Source organism: Phoca vitulina, unplaced genomic scaffold (assembly GCF_004348235.1).
Source record: "Phoca vitulina isolate PV1807 unplaced genomic scaffold, GSC_HSeal_1.0 scaffold3, whole genome shotgun sequence".
In the NCBI taxonomy this organism is placed as follows: domain Eukaryota; kingdom Metazoa; phylum Chordata; class Mammalia; order Carnivora; family Phocidae; genus Phoca; species Phoca vitulina.
The window spans coordinates 51725338-51743976 of NW_022589706.1; the positions used below are offsets into that span (position 1 = coordinate 51725338).

Consider the following 18639-nt stretch of genomic DNA (forward strand, 5'->3'; position numbering starts at 1 on the left):
GACTTATTTAGCACTTACTAATGTTTTAATGGGAAAAGACTGCATGTTCTGTGAACATCATAAGAATTTATTTAAATCCCTTCATAATAGTCCTTGCTTTCATTTATTGAATTTAGATTAATTTGGTTTTAGAGTCAGATAGAGCTGGGCAGGTGGCCAGACCCCCCAAAACAGAAAAGGCTGTTTTATTTTTCCGTTTTTTAGGTCCCCTCTGGGTAGAGTTCTTCACCGTTGGGATATTTGTCACAAAATACAAGATGGTGCTTTGTAGATTGCACTAGTTGAATGTGAATGGGTGTTTATTTGTGCCTATGAAACTTTTGGGCAAGTACCTGGCCTTGTAAATATTCTTTTTTCCCCTAAATGGAAAAATATGGAACTAATATGGCTCCCAAACTAATAGTTCTTCTTCTTTTTTTTTCTTTTTTGGCCTTAATAGGTCAGTCTAGATCAGAAGTTTGATTTTTATATGTTCTAGGTGCTTAACCGATAGTTGGAGCTCAGTACATGTTTATTAAATTAAATAGAAGGCAAAAAATCAACAATTTCACAGTGATGGGGAAAAAAATCTTTTGCTAAAGGCACAGACCAGGGATTTCTTAAATTCTGCAGTGCTGTTGTCCCTCTTGCCTTTTCTCTTTACTTTTCTCTTGATTCTCCCTCTTTTAGACCTTTTGGCAAGATTTGATTTAGCAAGAAATTTTGTAACCCAGTCTTTATAAACAGTAAGGTCCCCTCCAGTCAAAAGTAGGCCTAGACGGAGAAAGAAAGTTTGTTACATAGGAAATAGCTTCCAAGAAGCTTGTCTGTGATAGTCTAGTTTATTTGCACACTTCCCCCTTTCCTCTGGAAAGAAAGTAGAGATATTATGTCAGAGTCTTATTACATAATAATTGAATTCAGCAGCTATTTACTGAGTATCTTTCATTTGAGAGATCCTCTGGGAGGTACCTAAATATCATCCTTCTCACCATCATCCACAGCAACTCAGCAGTTAATCTTTGAGGCACAGCACCTGGCACAGAGGTGCTCGGCGGCCCGTGTAGTACCTGTTTCTGTGCAACATTGTGATAGCCTCTCCTAGATTCCAATGTCTAGTTGTTGACACTCTGAAACTCACTATCGTAGTCCTATGGCTTTTCTTTGAAAAGAATGGTAATGAATTGCTGAATGTTATTAGTTAAGTTATGCCATAGATAAATAATGTGGAATTTATGAAAATACTGATGCATTCCCATTTTCAAATTGGAAACTTCCTTTATATCCTTGAAACATCCCAAAATGTCTAAGATGCATAGTGGCATCTTTTCTTCTTTCAGGTAAGGTGGCTGAGGCAGAGTAAGATACATGAGTTAGATGTCTTCCTTCATTACAAAAATAGTCACAAGATTCTCTCTCCGGAGACTCAGATAGTAAAAACAGAAAGTAAGAGATGAGCATTTAGAATTTATATTTGGCTTTGTGACTTTATTCTTTGGTGGCCACTTTGTCTCCTGTATCTGCATAACATTCCTGCACAGTAACAATATTGGAAGACTCCTGTCATGTCTTACTGTGCTGGACTAAATTTCTGCATTCTCTGACCGGGGTCCTCTGAAAAGGACACTGCTTGCCTAAATTATAGAATATATAAATCACTAGTCGTTAGTTACGCATTGTGGAAATGACTCTGTGTATCTGCTCTTGAAGTAATATGATTGTACCCTCATCTCCTTTCCTCCCCAGTTCATGGATCGTCTGAAGCTGCTGCTGATGCCCCTGAAGCACCAGCCAGACTTTATCTACCTGCGCCACGTCCCCCTGCGCAGGGTCCACCTATTCACCTTCCTGCAGGTGCTGTGTCTAGCCCTGCTCTGGATCCTCAAGTCAACCGTGGCTGCTATCATCTTTCCAGTCATGGTAAGGATTCCTTTAATTGAACCTCCCCATGAAGTCATAGCAGTGGCATTTGTTATTATAATATAGAAGACACATATGTCTTTTCTGTGTGGTTCTCATTTTTTCCAGCTTTGGCCAAATAATTTTGATTTGATCAATTGTTATTTAAGGTTCCTATGTCTGTGGTCATCTATGCTGGACTTTAGTGTCAAACTCAGCTGAGTTCAGATACCAACACTGGTTTCTGCTGGTCGGGGAACCTCCATGAGCTGCCATGAACTTGTCAGTAAAATGGGCATGGCTTTAGTACTGTCATTCTGAGCAACGGTGATAAATATGAAGTATAGAGCACAATGCCTGACATCTAGTAGACACCAGTGCATAGGAGTTATTTTTAAAATATTGTACAATAGAATCAATCTAAATAATAAAGTACAGCACATCACAGTCCAAGTAATAAGAAAACAAGTTTGGCAACTTCTGAGAGGTCCCAGTGAATTAGAAGGAATGGAGTGAAAAGTGCAGTTTTTGAAGTTCTTGCTAAGTTTAAGGATAAGTCTGGGCTCTCAGTCCTTGCCACGATATGATGAGAAGCAAGGTAAAATAACTAGCATTGCACTTGGAAGTACAAGTGAAAGAAGGAAAAAAGGAAATGCTAGCCCTGCATTTGGCTTTATCATTAAATTTTGTACTTTACCATAATTTTCCATTTCTTGCAAGAAAATGCACACGCATATACTTGAAGCAGTCACCAAGCTAGCCTCAGGTCTGATCTGTCTCTCCCACAACTTTGGAAACAGAATTCTCATACACAGACATACTCTATTTTTTTTTATAAAAATCCTCTTACTCTTAGCCAGAGTTATTATTTTATCTCATGTGTATTTGTTGTTTGTAATTTTTTTTGCCATAAAATACTAGTGATATTTGTAGAGTCATATTTTTTTCATGATGGTCCCTTATATCCACCCCCCCTTTTTTGTCTTAAACTCTGTTAGCTTACTGGAAAACACAATGAGTATGAGAAATGACTCCCATTTGCCTATTGGTACGGTCTACCTATTAGTTTTGCTAAAGACAGGAAAAACAAAGTTACACCTGGATAAATTTGAAATAGTCCAGTAAATCACTTACTGCTTGTGCTTAATACTAATAAAAAATGCATTCCCTTTATAACTTTATATTTTATCTTTCTAGAGCTTTTATTTGATCACCAAACAATAATGTAGTATCAGTAGGGTAGATGTTGTTAATTTCTCTAGGAGATGAAGAAACGGACCTATAGAGAGCATGATGTGGATAAACACAACTGTTTAATCTGAGACAGAGTCATGATTCTCATATATCCTGGTGTGTATTAATTTTACTCTTGAGCAAAGGCATCTTTAATGCACCTTTAGAAGTGACTGTTCAAGGGCAACTCATAGCATCAAAGATATATATTTTAAGAATACTGGTTTTAGAGGCAGACAGCTGGCGCCCTTGTATTTTTTCCTTACCTGGCTTTGTGATCTTGGATGACATACTTATGTCTCCAGGCCTCAGTTTCCTCAGTTGTAAGATGGAGATCATAATATCGACTTTTTGAGTTTGTGGTGGGAATAAATGAGAAAATCCTGCCTAAGAGTTTAGCACAGCCTCTGACACACTGTAAGTTTTCTGGTCATAGTAGTGATTGAAGTTGCCCCATAGATTAAATGGTCTGAGCATACTCAAGGACTGCCTCATTATTAGTACTTTGAAGATGTAGTATACTGTACATTGTAGAGATTTTCTTGATATTCAAAAACTTGTGTAATGTTTTAATTTTGAATAATTAGAAATCAAATGCAGGCTGTTTCTTCCCTTTAAACTTTCGGTCATTTTATTGAAAATCTGACATGGAAGAAAATGGTCTAAAAAATAATCCTTTCGTGGGTGCCTGGGTGGCTCAGTCGTTAAGCGTCTGCCTTCAGCTCAGGTCATGATCCCAGGGCCCTGGGATCGAGCCCCGCATTGGGCTCTCTGCTCAGCCGGGGGCCTGCTTCTCCCTCTCCCACTCCCCCTGCTTGTGTTCCCTCTCTCGCCGTCTCTCTCTCTGTCAAATAAATAAATAAAATCTTAAAAAAAAAATAATCCTTTCGTGTTGACATTCTAAGTGAATGTGATCATACATTTCAGTGAAGAAAGTAAGTTTTACTTAAGACTTCTATGACCCAACTTTCCCCATAAAGAAAATGTCTGTGGTCCAGGTAATATAAATCCATATAAGCAAGATGAGTTCTATCATATTCTAGCCTTATGCAAGATAGGTTTCTACTGCCTTTGTTAGGGTAGTATCAATGCTCACCATGACTTCATCTGACATGGTTTCTTTTATACTTTCTATATTTATCCTTTTAGATCTTGGCACTTGTAGCTGTCAGAAAAGGCATGGACTACCTCTTCTCCCAACATGACCTCAGCTTCCTCGATGATGTCATTCCAGAAAAGGACAAGAAAAAGAAGGAAGATGAGAAGAAAAAGAAAAAGAAGAAAGGAAGTCTGGACAGTGACAATGATGATGTAAGGAACTTTCCAAAATTCCAAAGTAAAGCTAAAGAGATAAATGTGAAAAAAATATATATGTGAAATATATATATATGTGAAATATATATATATTAATACATATAATCCTTTATGTGAGATATGGCTGAGTTCCAAGAATGTTCACCTGGCTGGGTTACATGTCATTCTTCACTTTCCTTTGCCCTTTATTTTCTCTCCTTAGTTTTTTATATTTTCTGAAGTCTTTCTGTAGCCATTAATATACTAATAGCGATAAAATGACTTCCAAAAAAAAGCCCACCACATCTAAAGAACTTCAGTCTCCCATCTCATAGATAAAAAGGAAACTTGCTTCATAATGCTATAAAATGTATTTGGTTCGCTATTGATGATCCAGGATTTAAATATGAGCTAATAACTCAGTTTTATGTAATTTCAAGCCTGATGTGGACAAATACCTATGACCTCACCTCCGGTGATCTATGTATCCACTTGAGTAGGCTCTCAACCACAGTTCTCTTCTATTGTACTTATCCTCACACTGAACTTGGACATCATTTAAGATGATCTCTCTGTAACCCTTCAGTGAAAAGGAAAGGGAATTGGAGCTTAGGGTCTTTATACATAATTGTAGTAGGCAGTTTTGTAGTCCAGATGATCCTCCTGCAATTGAGTGATTAAGTTGAGAAATAAAATTATTGCCCTTTTTTTTTTTTCTTTAGGAGACCATTTCACAGGTGCTCCAGTAGGGGTCTGTAATCAGTACTAGGAGAACAGCTGGGATTATTTCACACACACACACACACACACGCACACACACGCACGCACACATGCATAATTTATCCCAGTAGCCTTCTGAAAGGACTGCCAAAATGACATTTTCTGTGTGAAGATTTGTTGTGGATTTTAAACAGCGCAGTATCCACATTCTAATTGCATCCCTGGTTTACAGTTGTAAAGTGGGAATATAGTTAAGTTTTGGTGTCTACTCTGTACTTGATCATTTTGAGTGATCATGCATACACGTCCTTACTTGCCGTAACAGCTCTTTACAGTATATGTTTCTGTTCCTATTTTACAGGAGAAAATGTAGCCTGAAAAATGTTAAGTCATTTTTCTAAGTGTACACAGCCAATAGTGGCAAAGCCAAAACTCTAGCCCAGGCCCGTCTGGTTATTTCCAGCTGGTCAGGCTGTCTGATTGTATTCTTTCTGGAGAATTTAGAAATAGTGCAGTGAAGGAAGGCAACAGACAAAATTGGATTTCAGATAAATTGATCCAATAAAAAAAGGCTAAATATATGAGGCACATTTAGCTAAAGAGAAAAGAGTCCGAGGGAGCTTTGGTGACTGTCATCATCCATTTTCAATGAGAACAAGTGTATAGATTTTCTGTTTCCAGTGATGACAGAAAAAGAGATTGTGTTTAAATCGCAGTACAGATTAGGGTGCAGTGTTAAAAAGAATGATATGTTTACACATTGACTAGAAATCAAAATTTGAAATTAATTTCTAGACCACTCAAGACAAAAAAGAAAAAAGGAATGCCTGAAATACTGACATAATTGAAGTAATATTTCATCTTGAATTTTCAAAACAAGTATGCCAGTTGATGTACATGGACACCAAACTTAAAATTTATCACATATTACTAATATATGAACTAATATTATAGAATCCTCATCTCTAATAGTTTTTAAGAAAAAAATAATAAAATACCGACTTTTGAGATGTTTTAAATTTGTGTTCTCTGGTGTCAAAAGTTGGATCAGATGAGCTCCTGAGAAGTCCTTCTAATTCTTTGTTTCAATTTTCAAGAAATCATATTTTATTTAAACAATTCTATTATTTTATTAATGGTATTTCCCATTTCCAGCTCTGTATTTCCAACAGTTTTCTTGAAGATAATGTGTGATACTTGTTTCTTTTCTTTTCCTCTTTCTCTTCTTCCCCCAGCCCCTGCCAAAAAACAACAAGCTTATGTATTTGTCTTAGTGAACTCAACCAGGCAATTTAGAATACATATGTGTAATAAGTTCTCTGTGTTGAGCTCATTATTTAGGGGCTCTCCTAGCGTACACCTGGTAATCAGGGGTGCTGGGGTCCATTGATAAAGAGAGCTACACAGGGGCACGGCAGCTACAGAACTTTTATGCGCAGAAGTGTTGAAAATTATGGCTTGGCAGTATTTTGAACCACTCAGTCATTTTTGGATCTGGCTGGTAGGCTATGGTTAAGGGTCGGCTTCCAACCTGTTCATCTATAAATGCTATTGTTTGGAGAAACGTTTGAAATACTGTGATTAAAACTTGTCCTTCTTGACATTCTCATAAAGGTACATGCATGTGGCATCTTCTTTTTTTTTTTTTGGTCAATTTAAGTGCAATATCTTAGTCCTTTAAAATCATACTGTGGCCTATTACCCTCTTTAGATTCACCTTAAAAGAATTTTCAATGTATATAGTAGTCTGTATGTTAAGGTTCATTTTTTCTTTATTTTCTTTGACCTCTGGTTCTTTTTTTTTTTTTTTTTCTCCTCCGATCTTTCTGCTAAAGGGCATCACTTTGGTACTTTCAGTTAAGGAATGGATTTGATCTTTTCGGTCCAAACATAGACTTGTATTCAATATAATGAATTCCTTAAAAAAGGAAGGAGGTAATCCTGTGAAAATCTGTTATAGTTTTGGCTTTGGTGACCTGTTTTTTCAAACAGCCCCATGAATAGCTGCCTGATTTTATCATTTTATTTTGGTTGTGATTCTTCTCTGCTTACCTGACAATCATAGGTACCTTCCTTTTGTTTATTTTCTCATGTTTTGCTAAGCTTTCAGATATTTTTGGTATAAACAAATTTAAATGAACCTTTAACTCTAAAATAGTTTTGATGGAGTATTGGGGGGTTGTTATTTTCAACTATACATCAAGGGCTCCTTGATAGTGAATGTTAGTCTTCCACCTGTCTTGGAAGGAAAATCTTGGACGTGGAATCAGAAAGCATAAACGAAACAGGAATTTCAAGACCATGTTCTAGTTGAGGGAGTTTACCAAATTTAATCTTTCACGTTGAGATTATTTACTTTACCCTACAACAAAGCCATAAATATTTGCGGATTGGGAATCCAGCTTATGGAAAGCTTTACAGTTGTTTTAATTTATAGTGATCTCTCTTTGGTGTGGTTCTAGTTTTAATTGACTTTATCCCATTAACTCAGAAGAGAGGAAAACAAACGTGAGAAAAATTGTGTAGAATTTGAAAAGTTAGCAAGTAAAAATGATTATGTCAAAGTCTTTTCTCCTTAGACAATGTAAATGGTAGTATGATAGGTTTGATCAATACTGGGAGAGAGGGAGGGCTATATAGTAAAAACTTTCTAAAAATTGTTGTAAATTTCTTTCACAGTCTGATTGCCCATACTCAGAAAAAGTTCCAAGTATTAAAATTCCAATGGACATCATGGAACAGCAACCTTTCCTAAGTGATAGCAAACCTTCCGACAGTGAGTAGAACTAACCTCTTGCATGTCTGCTCAAACGTGATTTGCACTTGCAGAGAAGAAACTTTAGAATTATTATTTACATTAACTTTCCCTCTATTTTCTTTTCTGTTTTTCTATGTGAAGATTTACACTTACTATCAAACTTAGTTTTACATTCCTTGAGCTTCATTCTCTTTCCTTTTATCCATAACCTTTTAAGTTTTTGTTTGGTAGTCTTTTCTCTGACCCACATTATCACCAGTTTCTTTCAGTTGCTAAGCTCGTAACCGTATTTTTGATTGACTTTCCATTTCTTTCCCGCGGGCATTTAGAGTCGCAGCTTGTAGTACCACGTCACTGTCTGTTACTGTCTGTCTCCCTTAGGCTTCAGCTACATCACTGGCTGTTACTGTCTGTCTCCCTTAGGCTTCAGCCAATGACCAGCTGAGCTCAGACAGAAACTGCATCTGAATCATCAGTAAATCCATTGTTCATGCTGAGCATTTGGAATAATTGTTATTTTCAATTACATTAGCAATCATAAAATATTAATACAACTTTTTAGGTATTACTTATAAGATATATGCAGTTTCTTCCTAATTTCCTTATTCCTTTTCTGCTATTTCAAAAACACCTTTTTAACTGGACTGGTCTTTTGGGGTAATAGGTTGGTGGCTAAGGTGTAATGATTTCTGACACATCATCTTTTCTTCTGTAATTGGGGTAACAGGCCACTTGAAAAAGGGGACAACCTCTATAGTAACATTAGTGAATATCTCAAGCTTTTCCAATAGCAAGTAGCAATTGCTTCCAAACTACTTTCACTTTGGGGTGTCATTTGAAGAAAATATCTTCTTTTAGATCCAGATGCACTTCAAAGTCTACTGACCTATTAAGGGGGAGAAAAGACAGTTGAGACACTTTTATTTCCGTTTGACAATGCCACTTCGACTTCAGTAAGAGGTTACCAAGAGAAGTTTGGAATGAATGACTATTTATGAAAAATGGGTATATTAGTTATCTGTTGCTATGTAACAAATTACCACAGAATTTAGCAACTTAAAACAACAAACAAGTACTTCCTTACAACATTCCCGACATTCAGGAATGTAGGAACAGAGGATTTAGGTGGTTCTGTCTCTGGGTCTCCTGTGAGATTGCAGACAAGCTTTTGGCTGGGGCCAAGCTTGAAGACAACAGGAACCGGGATCTGCTTCTAAGCTCACGCGGAAGGCAATTGGCAGGAAGTTTCAGTTCCCCGGCCCCTGGGCACCTCCGTGGGGCTGCCCATCATATAGTTGCCCCCAGTGCCAGTGAGAATGGAGAGAGAAACCAAGACAGAAACTGCAGTCTTTTATCACTGAATCTCAGAAGTGACGTGCCATCACTTTTGCCATGTTCTGTTGGTCCCACACAGACCAACCCTGGTACAAAACGGGGAGGAATTACATGAGGACATGAATACCAGGAGACGCAGGGAACGTCGGGGGTCACCTTGGAGGCTGGCTGCCACACTGGGTTTAGAGAACAGTCTCGCATTGGTGTCCAGTCCGTAAGCTGTAACTTGTAACTGAGGCTAATTTCTTTTCAGTCCTATCAGCAGGATTTAGTTAATATTTCTTTTCTGAATTCAAGCTCCTCAAACCATATCCTGGCTTCATTTTTCATTTTATTAATGCTAGAGCATTAGTAGCAAAATGAAACTGTGAAAGGGACACGGCACATATGTCTTCTGTTGGCATCATGACCTGTTACAGCCTTTCTAGGTACAGTTTAAAGGCTGCTTCAAAAATAAAAAATTTTAAAAAGCACCACCAGCTAGAATTCATGGAAAAAGTTTATGGCAGATCAATTATTTAGTGCTAGTTGTTATTCATTCTCTCAAAAACCCATTAGAAGGATACATGGAAAATTGACATATTAGAAATTTACTTAAGCAAAATATCTTTGGTCATTCTAACTGAAATCTTTTCTAATGTCATATTAATCTTTTATAAGCCATGAAAGAACAAAATTGATAGTAGAGGTGCCCGATAATTAAGTTCCTCACAATCTTTTTCTCCCCCATGAATAACACCAGGACAAAACTGTGGATGCTGAAGATGAAAGGAAATCCAAGGGCAAGGCTTAAGACATTAAGTAGATGCTCTAAAATTGATTGGCCTCCTACCCTTTCACAGAAGAAAACAACAGTGGTCCATCCCAGAATACCTAGGGGAAATGAAACTAACAGATTTTTATCTTGGTCACCTAACTTAGTTTCTTAGCTCAATACGATGTCTCTTGAAATTGTCTAGGGGTGCCTGGCTGGCTCAGTTGGTTGAGCATCTGACTCTTGATTTCGGTTCAGGTCGTGATTTCAGGGCCCAGTTCCGCACTCAGCGTGGTGTCTGCTTGTCTTTCTCCCTCTGCTCCTCCCTCTGCTTGCGCATACTCTCCCTCTCTCACTTTCTCTTTCTCTGTCAAATAAATAAAATCTTTAAAAAAAAGAAAAAAGAAATTGTCTAAATTTGCCTCTCTCTTTCCAATTGTAATGCATCAATTTTTACAAAGATTTTTATTTTTACTCTAATTTTATACGTTACCGAAGGGTACTGTTCACAATTTAAAGAAATTTTTCTTTTCCAGGAGAAAGATCACCAACATTCCTTGAACGCCACACATCATGCTGATAAAATTCCTTTCCTTCAGTCACTCGGTATGCCAAGGTAAAGGACAACTCTGTGTTTTATGTTGTTCTATGGGATGATTACCCCACAGAAATGTAGTCCATGGCGGATTATTGGCAGAATGCCTTGTTTTCCTTCCTGTCTACAAGCTATCTTGAATCAATTACCCAATCCCCAAACCTCACCCCAGCTTTTATGTAGAAAGTATTCTAAGAGACCTACTAAGAAGTAATGGGCACATTCAGTATCGTTAAGGTAAAGCCCAGGATCAATGTTTGCTTTTATCATTTCCATATCATCTCTGATTTAAGGGATAACCGCTGTTTTCTGGCAGCTGTCCAGTAGTTTTCTTCCCTAATCTTAACACGGCTCTAGACATTTCAGATCTTCCTTGATTTTCCAAAAAGCAAAATATCGGAACATTTTCTTCATGTAGGTCTATTTGTCCTTTGATTTCTGACAGTATCACCCACCTGTCAGTCCTCCTTCTTGATTTTTGTGTTTTTGTGTTTTTTTGTTTTTAATCTAAGTGTGAAAGTTTATGAAATTTTCTACTTGAATCTCTTGACTCTTCTGTACCTTCATCCCATTTAAAAAATGTTTGTTTTGGGGGTACCTGGGTGGCTCAGTCGGCTAAGTGCCTGCCTTTGGCTCAGGTCATGATCTCAGGGTCCTGGGATTGAGCCCCGCATCGGGCTCCCTGCTCAGCGGGAAGCCTGCTTCTCCCTCCCCCCACTCCCCCTGCTTGTCTTCCCTCTCTTGCTGTGTCTCTCTGTCAAAATAAAATAAAATAAAATCTTTAAAAAAATTAAAAAAAATTAAAATGTTTGTTTTTAATAAGGAGAAAGTAGGTAAGTAAAGAGAACAGAGAACACGTTCAGCTTCTGCACAATGCACATACATTTGACAGATGACAAGGGGAATCAGATTTACTTACTATTTCTTTTTTCTTCTTTTTTCTCTTTTTTCTCTAGTCCTCCTAGAACTCCAGTAAAAGTTGTGCCTCAAATTAGGATAGAACTTGAGCCTGAAGACAATGATTATTTCTGGAGGAGCAAGGGAACAGAAACTACATTGTAACCTGTTTGTCTTTCTTCAAATGGACAGTTTTTGTTGTTAATGTTCTTGGGTTTTGTCTAGTTGTTTATTTTTTAATTCTTGTTTTGTTTTGGTTTTTGGTCCTTGGCCAAATAATCTAGCACTCACTCTGCTTCTCTCTTGCATAGGTAAAATCAAGACAGTAGTGCACCGTTCCTTAAAAACATCTGAAGAATCCCCTCTTCTTTTCTTTTTTTCAGATGTGTCCTCTGACATCCAAATTCCTTTGTCACTCAAGACACGCACAGACCCTGTCCTTTCCCTTTATTAAGCAGAGGGCAAAAGTATTAAGGCTTTTTGTAACACCTTTGATTAAAATATTGAAGGAACTTACAACTTTAGCTTTGGAGCTGTGCTTACTTACTGGCTTGTGTGTCCCTCTGGTAGGAGAAACTGGGGCCTCCAGGCAGAGTCCCTCCTTGCTTATCGAGCTCTCCAGGACTGGAAAAAAGTGCTGCTATGCTAACTTGCTCTTGCTTGTGAGCCCTAATCTTAGCGTTATCAGAAGAAGAAAAACTCAAGGTACTTTACTCCCTGTAGAGAAACTATTGCCATCATTGTAGCAAGTGCTAGAATATCCCTTTTTCCTATGCAACTTTTTTTAACCCTTTAATGAACTTATCTGTTGAGTACATTGAAGAATATTTTCTTCGTAGATTTTGTTGTTTAAATTATGGGGCCTAACCTGCAACTCATTTTTTGTCAATTTTTTAAACTTTTTTTTAATTACTGTAAAGAAAATGAATTTTTTCCTGCAGCAGGAAACATAGTTTTGAGTAGTTCTACCTCTTATTTGTAGCTGCCAGGCTTTCTGTAAAAATTGTATTGTATATAATGTGATTTTTACACACACATATACACACACAAATACACAATCTCTAAGGTAAGCCAGAGGGCTGGATCAGATTAAAAACACCATGTTTCTAAGCATCCATTTTTCCCTTTCTTTAAAAGAAACTTACTGTGCTATGAAGAGATTGGGGGAGAAGGGAGAAGCTCCTATGTAATGGGAATAACTGATGTTTTGTTAATAGTAATATCCGGGCATAGATGCTGATTGTATTGCCATGTCGATGTCCTATGCAGTATTGTTAGACATTGTTTTCATTTTGAAATATTTGTGTGTTTGTGTACATACTCTGTGTGTGGCTGGTGCACATATGTGCAAAGTTGGAAAGAGACAGAGTGAAGGTAGGCGATGGGCAAAGTTACCCAGCCTCTTGTGTCAGTTTTCATAAAACCCAAACCACATATGAAAAATCCATCAGAGGTCTAAGAGACTGACTATTATACAAATGAGGGTAAATATATTTTATTGCCAGATACCATCATTGATCCAAGAGCTCGTATTTACAATACAAAGTCCATAGGAATATTAATAGACAATTTACTTATCTATACAGTGTTTATGGGAATGCAGATAGATCTGCAGAGGTGTGTATATATATATACACACACACATCCACACGTACATTTTAACAATGCTCACACATGCTTTTAGGATGGAAAGGCAATTATTCCTTGTGATTGGGACATTTAGAATATATATATGTGTGTGTGTGTGTGTACATGTATTTCAAGGTACCATATTGAAATTTAGAAAAAAGAAAATTAGGCCTTTATTAACCAAATTTAGCATGTAATTTAAATGTAATGTTTTAAATAGACTGCATTATGTATTGTGAATCTGCATTAAAAATAACATTTTAAATATTGAATTCATAATTTTGGATTCATAGAACCATATTTGTGATCTATCTAAACTAAATATATATAACTAGGAGGAGTACCAGAAGCAGGATGAAACCATGTATTTTGGTTTCATAATATGCACATAGTGACTCCCACTCATTCTTATATTAATTAAATTATAATTCTGTCCTCTTAAAATTTTGATTATAAAAACTTTATTACCCTGAATTAGTTGTTACTTTTATAGTATCTGATAATCTTAAAACTTTAAACTTTATACAAGTTAGACATAAATGACCTGCAATTTTTTTCATTAAAAGAAGCAGCAAATTACATGTTATTTGTTAAAACCTTACATGCCAAGTTCTGGCATCACATTTGTATTTAGAGCTATCCTTAAAATGATTATATTATCTAGTTTTTTCATTACTCTAATATAAAACTGTAAGAAGCTTTTCCTTTTTCTTTACCAAGGGAAGCATCAATAAAATGTCTAAGAGTCACGCATAATAAGTTTAGCCTAACGTATGATCTTATTAAATTAAAGACACTTTTGTTCGCTTTTATAAAGGCCCTGGATGTAATACTTTATTTTTCTGATCATGAATCAAGTATTTGAGGATTCGTGCCTCTCTCCATCTCTTTCAAAGAACTCCTGAAGCAACTTAACTCAGTATTTCAGCCTTTGAGTAGATCTAAAGGCTATCTGCACCTCCACTTATGATCTATATTCTGTGACCAAAGGTTGAAATTCATGAAATGAATGCAGAACAGTACCTTCCGTTTGCTAAAAGTAACAGTTCATCAAACCCTTTCAATATTTCGGAACCCAGGGAAGCTTTTAAAGAATCATTACTTTCAGAGGAACAGGAGTAGTTACCAAACAAGCAAACAAAACCCGCAGTCCATACAGAGCCACCGAATCATCTGTATTTTAACTGAATTTACTCATTTTCTGAGAAGTTTCTATGTAAACTGGACACACAGAATACAATACAATGGGGAATTTTTTTTTTGCCAAGTATCTTTCCCTGGTGTGAATACAGAGACATGAAATATTGAAGTTGTTAGGAGTATAAGACTAAGGGCAGCTCCCAAGATACCAAGCAGAAGGCCTGTGATTGTACAAACTTACTGTTGAAGAGATCACTGGGCCAAGAGTTGGCCTTATCAAAGGAGCATAAAGGCCTCTGGTTTTGCATTTGAAAGGAAAAATCTCTTGGAGACGCTGTTTTCCTTGATAAAGATCACTCTTTTCTACTGTGTGAGACAGTGACTTGGAATCCGAACTATTTGCTGTGCCATAGGCAGTGGTGTTCCTGCCTCTTCTTCCAGTCAAGCGGTGGAGTGGGGCTGGGCGATGGAGGCTTCAAGATGTACAAAAACAAAAAACAGAACCCTCTCTGATCAGCCCCCACCTCAAAAAATGGGGGGTGGGGAGAAGTGATCATCCGCTGTCAGTAATTCGGTTTGTGTATATGTTATGCACACGCACCAACACACACAGAGTAAATCTTTTATCAGCTATATATTGCTGTTTATACAGAGAACGATTGTCTTCCGAGTTTTTGGTTCTTTTTTTTTTTTTAACTGTGTTAAAGTACTTGAAATGTATTGACTGCTGACTATCCTTTAAAAACAAAACGAAACCATTTGAGTTGTATTACAGAGGTTGACATTGTTCAGGGATGGGACAAAGCTTTCTTCAATTCTTTTCATACCACTTAATGATTTTGGTGCAGGAACTTGAGATTTTCTCATTTATTCCATGATATTTCACATCCATTCTTCACAGCATGAGCATAAAGCCCAGTGGCACCAAGTGGCTGAATACAAATGATATTTTACAGCACTTGACTGTCCAAAGGGCCTTGGGAGTTTTCAGATGATGATTTCACTGAGCTTCATTGCAGCCTGAAATAAAAAAGTTGTATGATATATGCTAACCAGTCAAGTTGTGTTTTGACCAATTTGGATATGCCCTATTTCTTAGCTCATTTCTCTGTGCTCTATGGGTACATAACAAAAATCCTAAATTCTGTGTCCCAAGCAGATAATTGCAACTCAGGGCTAAAGTCATCCAGTGAAACTTTTAGAGCCAGAAGTTAACTTTGTCCCAGTCCTACAATGTGAAAAGAGTGAATAGTTGCCTCTTTTTAGCCATTTTCATGGCTGGTACATATCTGTACACCTTACTTTTCAGAATCAATACGCACTTTCAGATATTCTTATTTTTATTCTCTTAAGTCTTTATTAACTTTGGAGAAATGATGCATCTTTTTATTTTAAATGAAGTAGATCAACATGGTGGAACAAAATGATAAAGAACAGAAAACATTTCAATATATTACTAATGATTTTTTCCAATATAAAACCTAAAATTCCTATAACATTATAGTATTTTACAGTTTTATGAAGCTTTCTATTGTGACTTTTATGGAATTAAGAGATGAAGAAGATGAGATATTTTAGCATTTATATTTTTCAAAATTAAATGTATACTTAAAATAAAGTAACTTTATGCATTTATGAGTGTCAAGTGCTTCCGTTCAACTCTTCAAATAATTATTAAGTGCCTATTCTTTTACTCTTTGGGTGTTACAGGGAATACAAAGATTTGAGTAAGTTAGAGTCCCTGACATTAGATGGCTTTTTAAAACTCAAGGTAGGAGGATAGAGTAAGTGTCCAAATTATATAGAATAAGAGATTGTAAGAATTATCTATTCAAGTATTAATGAAGTAGAATCATGCAAGGGTTCATAGCAAAAAAAAAAAAAAGTCCAACTAAGAGCAGTGGAACAATGGAATGATCAACTAATGAATGGATAAAGCAGATGCAGTATATCTCTATAATGGAATATTACTCAGCCATCAAAAAAATGAAATCTTGCCATTTGCAACGACATGGATGGAGCTAGAGAGTATTATGCTAAGTGAAAGAAGTCGGCCAGAGGAAGACAAATACCATATGATTTCAGTCATATGTGGAATTTAAGAAAGAAAACAGATGAACATACAGGAAGGGGGAACAGAAAAAAAAGGAGAGTGGGAAACAAACCATAAGACACTCTTAAGATGGAGAACAAACTGAGAGTTGATGGAGGGAGGTGGGTGGGGGATGGGCTAGATGGGGGAAGGGTATTAAGGAGGGCACTTGTGATGAGCACAGGGTGTTGTAAGTGACAAACCACTGATCTCCACTCCAGAAACCAATATTGCACTCTGTGTTAACTAAAATTTAACTTAAAAAAAGATGCATAGATAAAGATATGGTATGTATATATATATATAATGAAATCTTACCCAGCCATCAAAAAGAATAAATCTTGCCATTTGCAATGACGTGAATGGAGCTAGAGTGTATTATGCTAAGCGAAATAGAGAAAGACAAATACATATGATCTCACTCACATGTGGAATTTAAGAAACAAAACAGATGAAACATACGGGAGAGGGAAAAAAGAGGGAAACAAACCATAAGAGACTCTTAATGACAACAGGGTTGATGGAGGGAGGTGGGTGGAGGATGAGCTAGATGGGGGATAGGCATTAAGGGGGGGCACTTGTTGTGATGAGTGCTGAGTGTTGTATGTAAGTGATAAATCACTGAATTCTACTCCTGAAAGCAATATTACACTGCATGTTAACTAAGTAGAATTTAAATAAATTTTTTTTAAAAAGCAATGGAATGGTTTCATTGAAAAAGTAGTGTTGTTATTCTTCTTTTATAAATAGTGAAATATAAAATGCCATTTTCTTGAATCCAGGATAATGTAGATAGTCAATTCTCAAAGCAAAAAACAAAACAAAACTGCTAAGGGGCGCCTGGGTGGCATGGTCGGTGAAGCGTCCAACTCTTGGTTTTGGCTCAGGTCATCATCTGGGGTCCTGGGATTGAGTGCCGTGCTGGGCTCCATGCTCAGTGCAGAGTCTGCTTCAGATTCTCTCTCCTTCTCCCCCTGCTCTCTCTTTCTCTCTCTGTCCAAAATAAATAAATCTTTTAACTTCTAAGCATAAGCACTTTTTAAAAAATAATTATTCAAATGAACAAAATCTTGGAATGGTACTCCTCAGAAGATACATGATACATACCACATACTTCTTCCTGCTGGGCCTATCCAGGCTTCCATGCAATATTTACAATTCTCTCGGAAACTTCAGTTCAGCCCCAAATTATAATCAGAGAGTGGTGGTTGGTTGCGGGTGGTGGGGAGCAAATGGAAGGGATGAGAAAGAACCATTGGTAGCATTTAAAAAGTACATTTAAAAAAAAGATAATGAGACAGACATTAGCTATAACAATCTTTCAATCTGGAAATTTAATATCAAGGCAATAGCTCTGATAGTGGTAGGGGCGAAAGTGGGGTTTGGACTTTATCACCGAGCTGGAAGAAGTAGCAGAAGCCACACTCTGAATAGATAATATGGGAGAATTTGATTAATTCTTCAGTGTACCCACAGAGAATTCTAAATATTGTCATGTATAACAATAACTGAGTCCAGAAATTAGGATCAAGTTGTATTTAGTATGTTAGGGGAAAAAAATGGGCACTCCAACAGCTCTTCATTCTGCTACTTCACCTACCTGACCTACCTGAGAACAGGGAAGTAAAGTGCAGAGGCCTCTGAACTACCAAACCGTGTGTCTCAAGGTCTAGGCACCACAGCTTGAGCACCAGAGTCCTGGAAGAGGAACTCAAATCCTCCCACAGAATCTATTTACACGTATTCAAAATGCTTGAATGGGTTAAGCTTGGTCATCTGTAGCTTTCTCAGAACACAGGACATGAGAAATAACAGAGAAAATTACAGATAGGAAAACTGAGTTAGCAAGAATGAATAACTTCATCCTGATAGGAAGAGAGAAGATATTTTTAAAACTATAAAATATACTTAAGAATTTAAGAACCGGGGCTATTTAGAGGGCAACTGGGTGGCTCAGTCAGTTAAGCGTCTGACTCTTGATCTCAGCTCAGGTCTTGATCTCGGAATTGTGAGTTCAAGCCCGGTGTTGGGCTCCACACTGGGTGTGGAGCCTACTTAAAAAAAAAAAAAATTCAGGCTATTTAGTACAGAGGCAAGGACACCACAAGTCTTAAAGACAAATGTATTGGTTTTATATTGCAATGATTAAATTTTACATGTTTTGCCTACTGAAAATATATACTCCTTATTCTGCCTCCAGGATCTTCTTTTTCTTTTTTTTAATGTAAAACTGATTTCTGTACAAATTGGTGAACCAAGATTTCTTCTTTTCAAGACTACATTAAAATGATTATAAAGGAATAAAAAAATTATGG

At 36.9% G+C, this 18639-nt stretch overlaps 1 protein-coding gene across 3 annotated transcripts in view; it reads left to right on the plus strand.

Moving 5' to 3' along the window:
• The window catches only part of SLC4A4 (solute carrier family 4 member 4), a 344097-nt gene extending 328232 nt beyond the window's left edge, over nt 1–15865 (plus strand). For all 3 annotated transcript variants that reach the window (XM_032400517.1, XM_032400516.1, XM_032400515.1), the window contains exons 22-26: nt 1726–1899; nt 4261–4422; nt 7804–7900; nt 10508–10587; nt 11523–15865. In XM_032400517.1, the coding sequence (XP_032256408.1) occupies nt 1726–1899; nt 4261–4422; nt 7804–7900; nt 10508–10551 (477 nt within the window). In that variant the 3' untranslated portion in view covers nt 10552–10587; nt 11523–15865. The remainder of the gene's footprint in view (nt 1–1725; nt 1900–4260; nt 4423–7803; nt 7901–10507; nt 10588–11522) is intronic.
• Nucleotides 15866–18639: the final 2774 nt, after the last annotated feature.